This window comes from Melospiza georgiana, chromosome 4, assembly GCF_028018845.1.
Source record: "Melospiza georgiana isolate bMelGeo1 chromosome 4, bMelGeo1.pri, whole genome shotgun sequence".
Lineage (NCBI taxonomy): Eukaryota > Metazoa > Chordata > Aves > Passeriformes > Passerellidae > Melospiza > Melospiza georgiana.
In genome coordinates this window covers 55,641,487-55,656,121 of record NC_080433.1, presented here as the reverse complement: position 1 = coordinate 55,656,121, position 14,635 = coordinate 55,641,487, and the positions used below count along the sequence as shown (strand labels likewise).

General features: G+C 35.3%; 1 protein-coding gene across 6 annotated transcripts in view; it reads right to left on the bottom strand.

The window, feature by feature from the left end:
- The window catches only part of FOXP2 (forkhead box P2), a 399,281-nt gene that overhangs the window by 108,001 nt on the left and 276,645 nt on the right, over positions 1–14,635 (bottom strand). For all 6 annotated transcript variants that reach the window (XM_058022205.1, XM_058022208.1, XM_058022209.1 and 3 more), the window contains one exon: positions 10,074–10,163. In XM_058022205.1, the coding sequence (XP_057878188.1) occupies positions 10,074–10,163 (90 nt within the window). The remainder of the gene's footprint in view (positions 1–10,073; positions 10,164–14,635) is intronic.

The window sequence follows — 14,635 nt, the reverse complement described above, 5'->3', positions numbered from 1 at the left end:
AAATGGTCACAATAATAATGATCTCATAAGGGGGTTGTTAGACTAATTAATTTTATTTTCAGGTACTGTGAGACATTCACCTATAAAGACTAAACATTATAAAGACTATAAAGACTAAAACATTCTGGAAGTGGATATTTTTGGAAGAAAACATATTTTACAAATTGGTTGGATTTTTAATAAATTCTGTCTCTTGTTTCAGTGTATTTATTGCCATGAAAATCAATGCCTTCCTATTAAAAATGTCTATATTTATTAATTTGGTGGTATTTCTTAGAATTTTTACTGATAATTATGAAGTCAATATATTTTTGTATCTAACAGCCTGAAAAAGTCTTGAACATATTAATTATGGGAAAGCTACAGCTACTTAGATTGTGCTCACAGAATTGCTCTATTGTAACCTAACAAATGAGGATTAAAATATCTGAAATGGTTTCAGGTGGTTTATCTTTCATTTTCAGTCACTGAAAGGGAATTTTAAGAGATGAAATGGTGTGGATTTTTAGAATGCTACCTGAATTTTACTAAATGTCAGTTATTATCTAATCTTTAGTCTTTTCTATTCGTGCAAGAGGATGTAAATATGCAGGAAATAAAAATTATTTCTAAAAAATAATAAACTATCATTTTCTCTGGGGTGCTTTAGGTAAATTCTGAAACTTTAAGAAGCCATTACAATCCCTTTAGAATATCTTCAATGAGTCTTTACCTTTTTTAAGAAAACAGTGACAACAAAGAATACCACAACACTTCAGAACTAGAAGAGATTTTCTGAGTTTTAGTTTGTTTTAATACTCTAATTCAAATCACGTAAATCCCCCTCTAAGTTGTCAAGCTGTAACTTTAAGCAGGCAGAATGTATGGGTGGTAGCTCTTGGTTCCACTGCTTCTACTACAACATTGTTCCAGAACTCTTTTCTCTGCACAGTGAAATCTTTGTCTTCCATAGCTCATTCATGCTTACCTTAGTTGCACGCTACCATATTTAAAACTCTTTTAAAGAAATATGACAAATATTTCTTCACTCTTAAAGTTTCCTTCTTGACTCAAATTGCACAGAGCAATCCCAACGTTTCAGCCTGTACTCACCACTTCTGCAGGAAACTTTCTAGTACTTTTATAGCATAAAAATGTATCCAGAATTTACACAACCTCACTGTAGGTGTAGAGCAAGCATGCCAAGTGATCAGCCACAGTCAGAACAGTGAGATACCTTCACCCCTGGATATTCAGGGCATCAGTACTAGAATCCTGAATCTTTCAGCAGAACCTATATGGACTACATTTCTAATATACCAATAAGCCACTAGTAACTAGGTGGATTTCATATCTCCAATAATCCTGATGATATTTCAAAGATCTCTTTTAAAACTGAAACTTAGTATTTCCCTGTTTTAAATGGAAACATGGTTTTAAATTTAAGATAATATCTTATTTTTCTCACCTATGTTTTATCTCTGGTCATTCATGATCATACAGTGAGTTTCTCTTTTCCTTTTTCATTTAGCTGATAGACATAAGACTAAAAAAAATTTTATCAGTTCTTAAGCAAATGATCATTTTTTTTTTGCTGTATTTTCTAACATTTATAGGAATTTATTAGCTAAATTAAATATTGAAAGATATTAATCCTGTGCAACAGTCCAGCCCTCCTGTAAATCCTATCTTCCTATTTTGTTTTTCATGGGTGAAGTACATGCCCCCTCTTACCAAAGGAGGCTTAGAGTTTGGCATTTTTTCTTCCTTACTCATAGTATGGTTTCAGCCATTTCTAATCAAGAGATATTTTTCTGCATACAGCAACATCAACCATAATTTTCCTCTGAATTTGCATTATTAATTCCCCTTCAGATACTATGCTCTTAAAATGAGCATCTTCTTGGTGTCCTACTCTGTTCTTAAAACAGAAATATACATTGTTTTATCTATGATTTCACCCTAAATCTTCTATTAAGAAATATGTTACTTGAATTTGGAAATTTGATTATTCCTAAGCATCAAGTCCATAGATATCTGCACACTAAAGTACAGCAGCATCAATTTAGGAATCACTTCTGCCAGTACAGAGTTGATTTTGATATTTTTTCTCGTGTGTTGGGTTACTGTATTGCTTCTCCTCAATACTGTGGAAGCAGCGTTTCCTATTAGACAGAAAGTATATTTATTGAACAAATGGATTTACTGTGAACACTTGTGGGAAAATGTCATCCTTCATTTATACTTCAAGTTCTTGGTAAGATCCTTGAAGCATATTGATGTTGCTGAAACACTGTACAGTTCCTTTTGTATATATTATTATTATACAATTGCTTTTCAAAGTTTCACATAATCAAGTAGTAAAGCACTGAAGTAGTTTTTAGTAAATTTTTCACCATTAATTCTATTTCATAAGACCTTCATCTGTCTGTCTCAAGAAAATATTAGAAGCATAAGAAGGCATAAAAAGACCTAGAACATCAAAGTGGCAATTGTTAACATCCTTCCACAACAGAATGGGCTGAAATGCTTTTCCACCAGACTGTGTGATTGCTTTTTCATCAGGACACATGCTTTTCTTCTGTAGCATTAGTGCATACTGTGTGATCATTTGGATCATTTTAGCACTTTTTAACACAGCTTTACATGTATACATCCCAAGTGATGGCAAACTAAAATTAACACCTATGTTGATCTTGGCATACATTCAGATTCCTGATTAGCTGGCTCCTCACATCCCCAGTCAGCTTGCTTGGTAAAGCAACTGGACAAATATGACATCATAAAATAATGTCTAACAATTAGCATATGTCAAGAAAAGAATTCAATTCACAAAGCAAAATTAATCTGAAAAGTATGTGAAGAAATCAGCTCAAGGAATGCCAGGAGTGGCCAGGGACAGGATCTGAAATTTCACATGCAAACTTGCTTATGCTATTATTAACTGAAAAACCTTCACTGTTTAGTCACAGAACTTTTATTTTGTCCAAAAATTTTCTTGACTTTATAATTCCCTGATGAAAGAAAAACCCTTGGCTGGGGGGGGTGGGGTGGGTGGGACTTTCCTTAACAACAAATTAACTAGCAACAGCTCTGAAATATCTACCCCCCATCTAGAGCATTCATAGAATATTTTGTTTAGTTGCTTTTTCTGCTTTGGTAATTTCTAAATCAACGTACACTAATGTGTTTTTCAAATTCAAGAGTATCAGGAGAGCCTTGCTTGAGTGGTGCGATCCTAAACTGGCATAATTAGGGCCCTGCCTGGGAGCAGACCCATTAATAGAGCTGCACACTGAGTGGGGAACCATTCACACTTTCCCTCTCAGCTCTTCATGAGCTTTTCTGGGCAACGAGCCAGCTGGTGAGAAAATGAGGCTGATCCAACCTGTTGCAAGAGCCTGGAGAAGCGGCTCAAGGGAGCCTCCAGCCCGCAGCTCGGCAGTGGGACCACTCACCCAGCCCGACGAGGAGCAGTGACAGCCCGGCGTGCTGCTGTGCTGCGAGGGACAGCAGGGGCACAGAGCCTTCCAGCTGCTCAAGAAGGCAAATCAACTTCCCTGCAGTCCTTGGGCATTCCCATAGTTCAGAATATAAAAAACAGCCCACTCATCCCATACACAGCATTATTTCCTGGTGTCAGACAGGCTGCACATTCTGCTGTGGGAGAAGGATGAGTTTGCTGGTCTGCCATATAAAAGCTGCTCTGAAAAGACCTAGACACTTCTCTGAAGGTTTGTCGTTCTGAATCTGAATGAAGAACTGGACTGTGTGTTCTCCCTCTACTCCTAGTTCTCCAGAAGTACCAGAAGCAACAAAACAGAAAGGGGGAAGGAAAGACATTCCAGTGATGCAGGTGGTAATTTCTGGACAGTCATAGTAACAGATTGACACATCAGATTCTGCACAGACATGTGTTCAACATTAAAATGCCTCTTGAAATCGCTGGTCACATAATAATCCTAATTAGTACACTGCACATTCAATACCTGTAAACAGAACTTGCATAATACTTTCCTCTGAATCCAAAATATTTGATAATATTACAAGTATGTTGTCAGTATAAAGAGGTGATCTCTGCATCATCTAGTCGTTTGTGGGTTTTTTGTCTCCATTAGATACAGATGAATCTATTATGTGCTAAATTCTGTTAGAAAAGTGCTAGTTAAAATTTTCCCATGTTACAAAGATCACACATAAGGTTAGCTGGAATTATTTATCCTCCTGAAAATGACAGTAAGAGATAACACCTCAAGGTGATGCAGATATACTTTAAACTAAAAAGCAAACCATACTAACTAGTGCCACTTTCTTAGTAGAGGTATTTTTTTAATACTGGAAGTTTTCAGACCAAAATGTGATTTAAAGTGAATCTGTTATTAGAAGGTTTTACAGCAACAAGATGCAAAATATGGGTTTTCATGAGCAGAAAAGCTTGTCAAGAATAGGATGTAAGCCTTTGGAGCAAGTTCTATCTATATAAGTAAGAACTTCCCAGCAAGTTTGTGACACTGACACTTCCACTGTAAATGAAAGAAACAATGTCTTGAGTTTTTTCCTTTATTATTGTATTTATACCTCTTCCTTAATGGAACTCCTGTTTTCTACACCATATAAGCTTGAACATGGATATTTCTCCTTTCCCTTCCCCCTACACCTTACGTAAAAATAACTCCTTGCCTTCTTTCCATCTCTTGGGGTTATCCTTCTCTTTAGAGTGGGTATTACTGATGCAAATTTCTGCACGTCAGAGGATAACTGCATATTCCTCCGAACAGACTTACAAGGGAAAACGGGACTTATGATTTTCCAGCAGCTATCTTCCAAATTTAATTTACCCCAAGCCTCAATGTTTGCTTATATGTAGGCCACACATTTCCTCTAGAATTATACTCGAGAGGGAGAAAGACTGTTTATCACTACTCTCCTCTTACACTGCATATTATGCATTTGCATCTTTCTATATCAGTGTTTTCTACCATGTACAAAATCCTCCTACTTCTTATGCTTAGCAGCATGCATTAGATAAACAGAAATATGTAACACGCAGTTTATGAAAAAAGAGTTTTAAACCAGTTAGATTTATTTGTATTTCTGTTCAATGCAATGCAAGGAAAACTCTCTAAGTTCCAACCATAACAAGTTTTTTTCTGTTTTTAAAATGGCACTTTTTGACTGATATTAAGCATGCACGGTTGAAGTCAAAGTGCATTAAATCAGAGGATATAATTTAAAAGCAGTGGGGTTTGCTTCTTTTTTCCCACATTCCCTATTTCTCATCTCTCATCAAGTCCTTATATATGTTTAAAAAAAGTAACTAAAGGTTACAATATTAATGATATGTTTGCTTATTTATTATGTGCAATGAATTTTAAACTCAGGCCCATATGAAGATCCAAAGGGAGATGACCAAACTAGAAGAGAGTAAAGCAAGGAGAGTGGGTTAAAAGAGACTGTGAATATCTTTTCATGCTAAATTTTTGCATTTTGAGTGTCTTTAAAAAAAAAAAACACTTCTTCTGATGGTATTCACCAATGAAATAAAAATTAAGTAATTAAACTTAAGTGTACATATTTCCCAAATTTTATCAAATTATTACACTTCAGTGAAGTGCTTATGCTAAATAAACAAAGCTTACCATAACAACTCAACACTCCATACAGCATGATATTTATACAACTGGCTTGGTACACACTGAGCTTAACCCTTTGATTCCAGGAGTCATGATTTCATGACATGCCATCCTCTTACAGAATGCATTTGTACTGATGTTGAAACAAAAAATCCACTAGCCTGAAGGAAAAAAATATCAAACCAATTCATTGTAGATATATTAAACTATGGGGCTGAAGATAATTATCTATTTATTCTCACTGACATAACGTTCACAGTCTGACTCTGTGAAAAAAACTACTCCTTTAGGGACATTACTAGGAATAGAAACAACTAGGCAAACAAATGGAATTATAACTGTGCATATCACCATTCTATGCAGACAACAACAGTATGTGTATCATGGACAGATAGTCTAAGCATAGAGTCTGCCTACCTGGAAGGGAAATAATTGCAATGCTGTACATGAATACCATCAACAGCAGAAAATTGACAGCATTTACCTTTGGGTTATGATTGTGCTCTCACAGTTCTTGAAGAACCCCAACTCTTGCTCATGACTGTAAATGTTACATGAAAATAAAGCTGTCACTATTAAAACTCATGCTAGATGATACCAGGTTCTTCAGTGGCTCTAAGGACAGTGACTTCCTGCCCTAGGAAAAGGAACTAACTACATGTTCTAAGAGCAAGGTGACCTTTTTTCCTGTTATGCCTACTATGGAAATTTGGTGATAAGGAGAGAAATCCTTGAAAGGAATTAGTAAGCTTCACTGTGGATTACCATTATAACCAATTCTACAGAAAAGAAAAATATTCTGAAACAAAAAATGGCACTACAAAAATCTTAATCTTACTAAAGCAATATTTTACTGGATGCACAGTAAAATAGTAAATGCTATTATCTCATCATATTCAGGTTAACATTACCCTCAGCTCTGGTCACAAACCCTCCATAGCTATTTTGCAATATGTCATTAATCAATGTATGTACTGATTGGGTCCATTCAATTGGCGCATCAGTGTAATGAATGGCATATATAAACATGTTTCAAATACATTTATTCGGATATCTATACATGAAAGTAAAATCACTACCACAATTGGTACTCAAGCTTGTCAAAAGGGATGTTTTTCTTCTTCTGTTTTACATAAGACATGCTAATGGTTATGCCATCTGCAGTGTGAAACCCAGACAAATGTAAATGAAAGTAATAGTAGATCAAGACAAGCGTCTATCTGAAACAGCAATTTTTGCAGGTATTCTTTTAACTCGCAATCTAAATATAAGCCTCCTGTCCCTGAAAGTACAGGATAACTACTAGTTAAATGCAACTTTTGCACTAGAAACTAAAACAAAAACTTCTGCACTTTTACAATAGATCATGTAGCTAGTGGTACATTTGTAAAGGCTTTTCATGAGGATACAAAAGACACTCAAATTATTCTAGGAAAATTTCAGCAGTTCCCCTAAAGCCATCCCCTCAGTAAAGCACAGTAGAACATGACGACTTACCCAACACCCTCTTTTTGCAAAGCTGAAGGTTTCTTCAATCAGCTTTCAACTTGCTGATTAGCTAGTAGGTGCTGTAAGTCACTAAAATACTTGATGCATTATGAAACAACAAAGAGAACATACATAAAAACACCATATGCTACTTTCCCCCCCCAAAAAGATGGCCACTAAAATAAATGCTAGTATTTTTCCTCTTTGCCTCATGGAACAATAGAATATTTTACATCAAACTACAGAGCCCAAGATGCATGGCAAGGCTTACCTAATAGCCACATATGCTTGCAGATGTGTGAGCTAATTTTAAAGGTTTTATTGCATTTTTACTAGATTTATAAATCTATTCTAACATATCCACAGTTGCCAGATTAGTAAATTGCTCTGAAATGGAGGAAATTAGATACGCACTAATTTAAAAGTATTTGAAAATATTAGGAGAAGTCTGTTTTCTCAATCACAAACACAAGTACAAGTATTTTTGCCTTATAACCTTCAATTTTTCTTATAAAGCTTATACAAATTTAGCAATTTCTACTGCTAGAAGATTTTGACTACAGTTATCATTAAATTTGCCATAAGAAAATAATAGTGCTGTACAATTTTATGACAGTATTTGGTCAAACAGGCAACATGGTGATCAAAATGTGAGTTCCCACTACATGATGAACAATGAGCAGTAAGAGACAGAAGTGGAAAAGCTCAAAGGACTCATTTCCAAAACCTTTATACATTCTTTTCACTAAAAAAGAAAATTAAAATGTAGCTTGTGCTCATACCTGAATTTACATGGTATTGGATACATAAAACCAAAGTCTGGGAGCAAATTCCATTTTTCCTCTCCTTTAAAAATGAACCAAATGAAGTGTTCAAGGCCAGTAAGAGACACTATGTACACAGTGATGATGAAAGAAAAAGTTGGAAAATAAGCAATAATCTAGACTTTAGGGAGCATGTAACAATTTCTGAAAATAAAATTATTTGCTTTATTTTCTTCTTCCTGCCTCTCAAGTGACTCATGAGATGCTGATGCCTCCTGGGAAACAAGTGATACAGCCCTAGCACATCAAGCCCTAGCATTTTAAGGGCACCAGGCCATAGTTAGTGTTTTAAGAACATGAAAGCACAAGACTCCCTCTCCTCATCTCATCATCCTCTGGGTTCTGTCTTTGCCTCTAAACATTTTCTATCATTTCAACAACGCCTACCACAAACAGTGCACTCCCAGACTTCTTTAACCTTGAAAACAAAGTTTGTGAATGGGTGGAGAATGTGAAAAGAGAAGTAGCTCTTGGACTGTGTTGGTTTAAAAGGTGGAGGATTAAAGTAAGAAAAAAATATGGAAAACATATACTGGGAAAATACCACTATTTATGCCTTTTTTATATACTTTCCTTAGTGCCTGGTTCTGGCCAATTTAGAGACAGAACATAGGGCTAGATGGATCTTGTACACTCTTTATACAACCCATGTTGCCTTTCAGAATGAGGAGCTGGCAGAATTAAGCACTTTCACAATATTCATTGAATCAATCATTGTCATGATTCAACCCTTCAAGGTCACTAATTCCACTTTAAAAACTTAAAAAGCCCACATAGTTGATAAGCTTCTACCTTTATGTCTACTCTTCTTATGTGGCTTCAGTGCAGAAGGTATTTGATATCCAGCAAATGTGAATTTGCACTTACAAAGCAAAGTCAAGGGTGAAGAGTGGGAAGTTGAGGGAGTCCCAGGACTCAGCCTTAGCCAGAAATGGACTACAACTACAGCATGGCAGGATGCCATCATGTCCTGTTTTCCTTTTTTCCATTTTCTTTAGCCATCTTCCTAAATTCTTTTTTGGTTCTAAGCAAATAAATAAAACCTTAGAAGTGTATTTGAAGAGAGCTGATCAGGAATGTAGAACTGTTTGCTGTGTCCAACACTGCTCTACCAAGTTTCACAAAGAAAAGGAGACAATGAGAATAACATTCAGAAACTGCGCAAGTGAACAAATTTCACAACATTTCCCTGGTGGAGAAAAAAAATACATTCTAGTGCCTGGGGTCCTCCATTATGCATGACAAAAACTAAAAATGAGATAAAAACACCCTACTCCATCAGAAAACAGGGGAAGTCCTGAGAGAATAAATGCACACCCAGAAAAACAGATGTGAGGAAGAGAATGGTAGGATTTATACTTTTTTAATTTCCTGAACAAAATAAAATTGTCTGCAATAAAATGCAATTCAGCAGTTAAGCACCCATGTTGGTCTATATACAAGAGAGAACAAGTTTTGTCAGCAGAATGCAATTTGATATGGAACTCTGCATTAAGAATAAATGATTTGATATGGAACTCTGCATTAAGAATAAATGATTAATACCTCATAAAAATACCATACTGATATAATTTTCTAGGAATAAAACTCTTTTTATGTTTTTACTAATGCATTTAAAACAACTAATCAATAGCAGAACTTCTTGTTTACTCATTCATAATCTAAAACCCAACAACATCCTAATGTGAAATTTCATGACATATGTTTTTTTCCAAAATGGCAGAAGCAGCTTTCATAATTTCATGCACTTGTGTTGGTAAGTTTCTGAACACTTCTCTGTCACCTAGGCAAAGTAACTGTGAGGTATTTAGCTTTTCTCTGTTTTTTCACAGATACTGTTTTGCTCCTAGTCTTAACGTGTTTTTACAACTTAAACCATGTACATACAAAAATCACATACCGAACCTGTAACATGTCTATAAAGAATTAATGTAGCACAGTTACTGAACTCAGACCTAGTCTCAGACCTTTTAAGCAAGTACAGCCACAAAAGGCTTTTGCATCCTGCAGTGGTCCTTCCCTGTGAAGTCGGCAGCAGCACGTGAATATGCAGGCACACGGCTTAGGGGACAGGCACAGCCACGCACCCGCAGCCGGCTCCGCGCTCCTCCTGGCATCAAGGTCCCAAAAGCAAGGAGACTTCACTAACCTGCAGCGGTCTCTGCTTCTCACTGCCCTTAGGAGATTTCAGTCCACTTGTCTGTTGCTGTAAAAGCAGCTGCCTTGCTGCCTGGAGTGCCTAAAAGTAAAAAAAAAAAAAAAAAAAAAAAAAAAAAAAAAAAAAAGTAAATAAATTCAACCAATTCCTAGAAAGAAATCAGTTACTCATTGCTAATTTTAGGTAAAAGTCCAATTGAATGAACAAAATCCCCTCCTATTCGATTTGTATTTGCTATATTTCAGACTTCAGGGTTTTGTTTTTTTTTTTAGTTGAAACATTAAAAAAATATTCTGAAAGTACATATATAAGACTTCACTAGAATTTATGGATGTACATGAAATCCTGCAGGAAATAAAGTTAATTTGTTTGAAGTGCTTGAAGAGGAAAAATCATAAACTGCATCAATAGCCTCATTTCCACAAGGAACTTGTCTTTGAGTGTTCAACTAAAATGCCCACTCCCTTGCAAATTATCATTCAATTTGCATTTTCGTATTACAATTTGAAGTAAAAGCAAGTAGACTTCAAGTGTTACCAGAAGCTGTAATTAAATTTGACAAATCAACATCAGATTATCTTGAAAGTGAATTAATAAGGATATTCATTGAAGATTAAAAACACTTTTTGTACTTACAATTCAAGGAGAAACCTCTCCTTTGACAAAAAAAAAGGAGTACAGTTTTAATGCCAAATAAAAATGAGTGGTTTTAATTTGCATTCTTAGGAAAATCAGAGAACAAAGAAATTATTACTCAACCAACCAGATCAGGCTCAGGGATGACAGTATACCAATCAAAATAGAAGATGTTTTCATTTATTTTACATTTTCATTCCAACTCAGCCAAATACAGTTAAACATATGAAATGTAAACAAACATTCTACCTCCCCGAAGAATGCTAATCTGTATTATTTTTCCCTATAAAATTATTTCTAAAATGTCAAGTGTTATAAAGTGGTACTTATTTGGAAATTAAAAAAAAAAAAAAGCAAAACCAAAAAACGTGATTCAAAACATTTCCACTGAAACTACCTGGAGAACTCATTTTTTCCCCTTAGAAAAATCAGCTCAATAAATAGCATTTACAGCTTTACAATACATCACACTGTTATTTCTGTTATTAAAACCTACTGCAGATGGAATGTACTGCAACTAATGCCATTTGATCAATGTTCCCTAAAATAATAAAGATTCTCAACTGATAAAGAAAGGTACAATTTTGATTAGACTCAAATGAGCTGGTTTTTAAGATAGTTTCTAGTATCCATGACAACAGTTGCTTTGACAAGATGTGCATATGGCATTACACTGCCAGCTGGTGTGAACAATGTTTGAACTACTGCATTGAGATGCTGAGCAAACAGAAAAAGTTGCCACGTCTTAACCCTCAGGGAAGGCAGTCATCCCCTGATCAATTATGAAAAGACAGAGAGAGGGCTGCTACAGTCTGGCTCCAAGCAAGTTTTCTGAGAAGGCAGGCAGACATAGAAAACCAAAGTAAACAAAGTGAATGCACTAGTACCATCTCCTAACAACATTGATTTGTCTCCCCATAGAAGGCCCTGGTACAAAGTTTGCAGAGCAGACTTTTAACATTTGGAGACATTCCCACAACAATCTCTGTATTGTTTCATCAAATTCTCAAGTAATTACAGGTCAGCTACACAAAGAGTATACATTCCTCTGAACCTAAGCAATGAGACACACAGAACTATCTTCTCTCTGCCAAAAATAAACAAAAAGTTAACATATTTAAAAGTGCACTTGAAATATTTTGTTACCAAGGAACCACTGGGTGCATGATCTCTTCTGCACTCACAGTTCTTGAGCATATCCTTAAGGACAGTATTTCTCTGCCTGAGATCAGTCAGAGTTAAATTTATCTGTTGATTTCAGGGGCACCAAGATTTGGTCCCAACTTCTTGCAGTGGTTGAAGCAAAAACAGATTAAAAGCACGAACAGAAGATATGTGGCAAATTTGCATTCTTTAATGTCTAGTGCTCTCCAAAAGGAAAACTTGAATGGAAGCAAGAGAACTACTGCACTCCAGAATTCATGAGATTGCACAGGCAAACTAACCTCACCACTTGGGATGATACTGCCAGGAGAATGAGAGAAGAGATCTGGAGTAAGAGGAAATGGGGAAAAAAAAAAAAAAACAACATAGACACAATAATCTTTTATTTTTGGCAGTTGCAGAAATCCTAATCTTCCTCAGCAGCAGTGTCTTCACATCAATACAATAAAACAAGCAAGTAAACATCCAGTAAATCTGTACATTTACAGTACTTGAAAATTAGAGAATCATAGCCTGCTGTAGCTTAGATTTAATCTAGACTGATTTCAAATTGTGGCTAGCATACTCCTGTGGAATGAGCCTAAGAAAGTATGACTTCCTACAGCTAACTACAAAAAGAGTCACACTTCATGAAAAAGCAAGGCAGCACAACAGGATATGCTTGCATAAAAGGCTCTACTACTTAAACTATTTTGATTCATATGTGCTGGTTGGGATATCTCTAAAGGAGTAAAGGCTTATCTTTTAATACAGAATGTCTTATAAATGATGACTACCTGAATACTTCAGTGATCTTATTGTGGCAGTTTAGATTATTGTAAACACAGGAGATAGAAGAAGAACAGAAAACAATTTCAAGAGATCAGAGATGATTTAAAACTCATAAGGAGAAATCACTGTCAGCCTTTGTTCTTAGAGCAGTCATCATACAGTATTTTTTTCTCCAAGTGTGCTGCTTAACTTTACATTTTGCTACACAGTAAACAACCTCTCAGAAATACTGTTAATTTCAAAGCATTATTACTGACATTATTCATAAGTGAAGATGATGAGACTGTAAAACAATAGTTCTAAAAATTCATTTGCTGCTATTAAATCTTTGCAAAATAAATTGACAACTTGAAAGTATTTTACAAAATTCATAGTTTAACATCTACACTTCCAGTAAACACCCATCCCATGTATCATTTATAAATTTCTCTGACAATAACTCGTGATCTAAAAACAGTGTAATGAAGATAAAATAACAGATGCTTATAAATCTGACAAATCAAATTTATGTTGAGTGCCACCTCAAGTTAAGTGCAGAAAGAACAGATTCTATGGCACTCAAAATTGTACCTAGTTCCCAATAACACCTGTTTCAAATTTAGTAGGAACTTTTCCTTAATTATATAAATTAGTAAAACTATTAAAAAAATCCAATGTAGACAAAAGCCGTAAAAAGAACTGAGGATTAGAAATTATTTTTATTACGTAAATGAAAATAATTATGAAGCTTTAAGTAATGGCTATATAGGAAGGAAAATTTGGGCATATGGTTTCCAGAACTCACTGTGTCTTCTAGTAAAATATTTATTGGGAACAGTACTTCTTAATATTTACTACGAAGCTTTGGCATAGCTAAAACATAAGCAGAACAGAAATGAAAATAATTGCATATAACTCACACTATTAAAGTTGATAAATTGCGGTAGACTTTGCTGTTTGTTGGCAGTATTACTAGGAGATACAACTTCCTTTAATATTGTATTCCAAACCCTTCTGTCTGATCTAAGCGTGATTCAAAATTATTTTTAAAGTTTGACCATTTTAATAAAGTGAAAGCTGTCACCTTAAGATGGTAAGCTTATTACTCTGTTTTTTGGAAATTAAATATATGTGTATTTTTAGGAAACAGATGTCACTCATATCCTTCCTTTAAAACCAGGAATGTTTAACCTATCAGCCTGTTGCATTTGAGACGTTAAAATGAAAAATGACATCTATGCCCATTAATATCATCAATGTATAAACAGCACAGCGTGACACATTCTTGAGAGCTGAAGGCTACAAAATCTCTCTGAAACATAAATAACAAAGCACTCAGAAGGATATTTGATGTTGATATTCATCTCTGAGAAAAACACTGCTGCCTGGGCTTCTTATGAAAATAGATGCAGCCCAAATGGATCTCCTGTAATTGGTTTCAGATAGCGAGGTCAAAAGAAATATGATACAAGAAACTATTATGTGGAACAGGCGAAACAAGAATGTTTATACAGGCACTCCCTATTTATACTGACAAGAGGTGTATACTCTGCAGATAACCAAAACACTTGCCAGAAGTCGACCAGATTCTTTTCATCCCTAATTCTGAATACCTATTTTATTTTTTCAAATGGTTGCATACCCTAACATTCCTGCTGAACGTAAAATAAGTTTCTGAACATCTAAGTTTCCAAATGGCTGAATATGTCAAACGAGAGTCATCTCGCTGGTAGCACTATGCAACCGAAACATATCAACATGCTAAGCTGGATTAAAGGCAAAGACTGCTCTGCACTGGTTGAATAACAAGTTAACCAAATGATTACATGGCTACATTTATTATAAAAAACACTTCAGGAGAACCTCTGACCCTTTATAACCTGCTCCGGGCCTATTCTCTGGCTGGCTCCCAACAAGAATCCCAGAATTACTCATAGTTGTACAAACCCCTCAAAAGATAGTGACTGAAAGACAACATTGTTTAAGTCTTCCTAACAGCACTC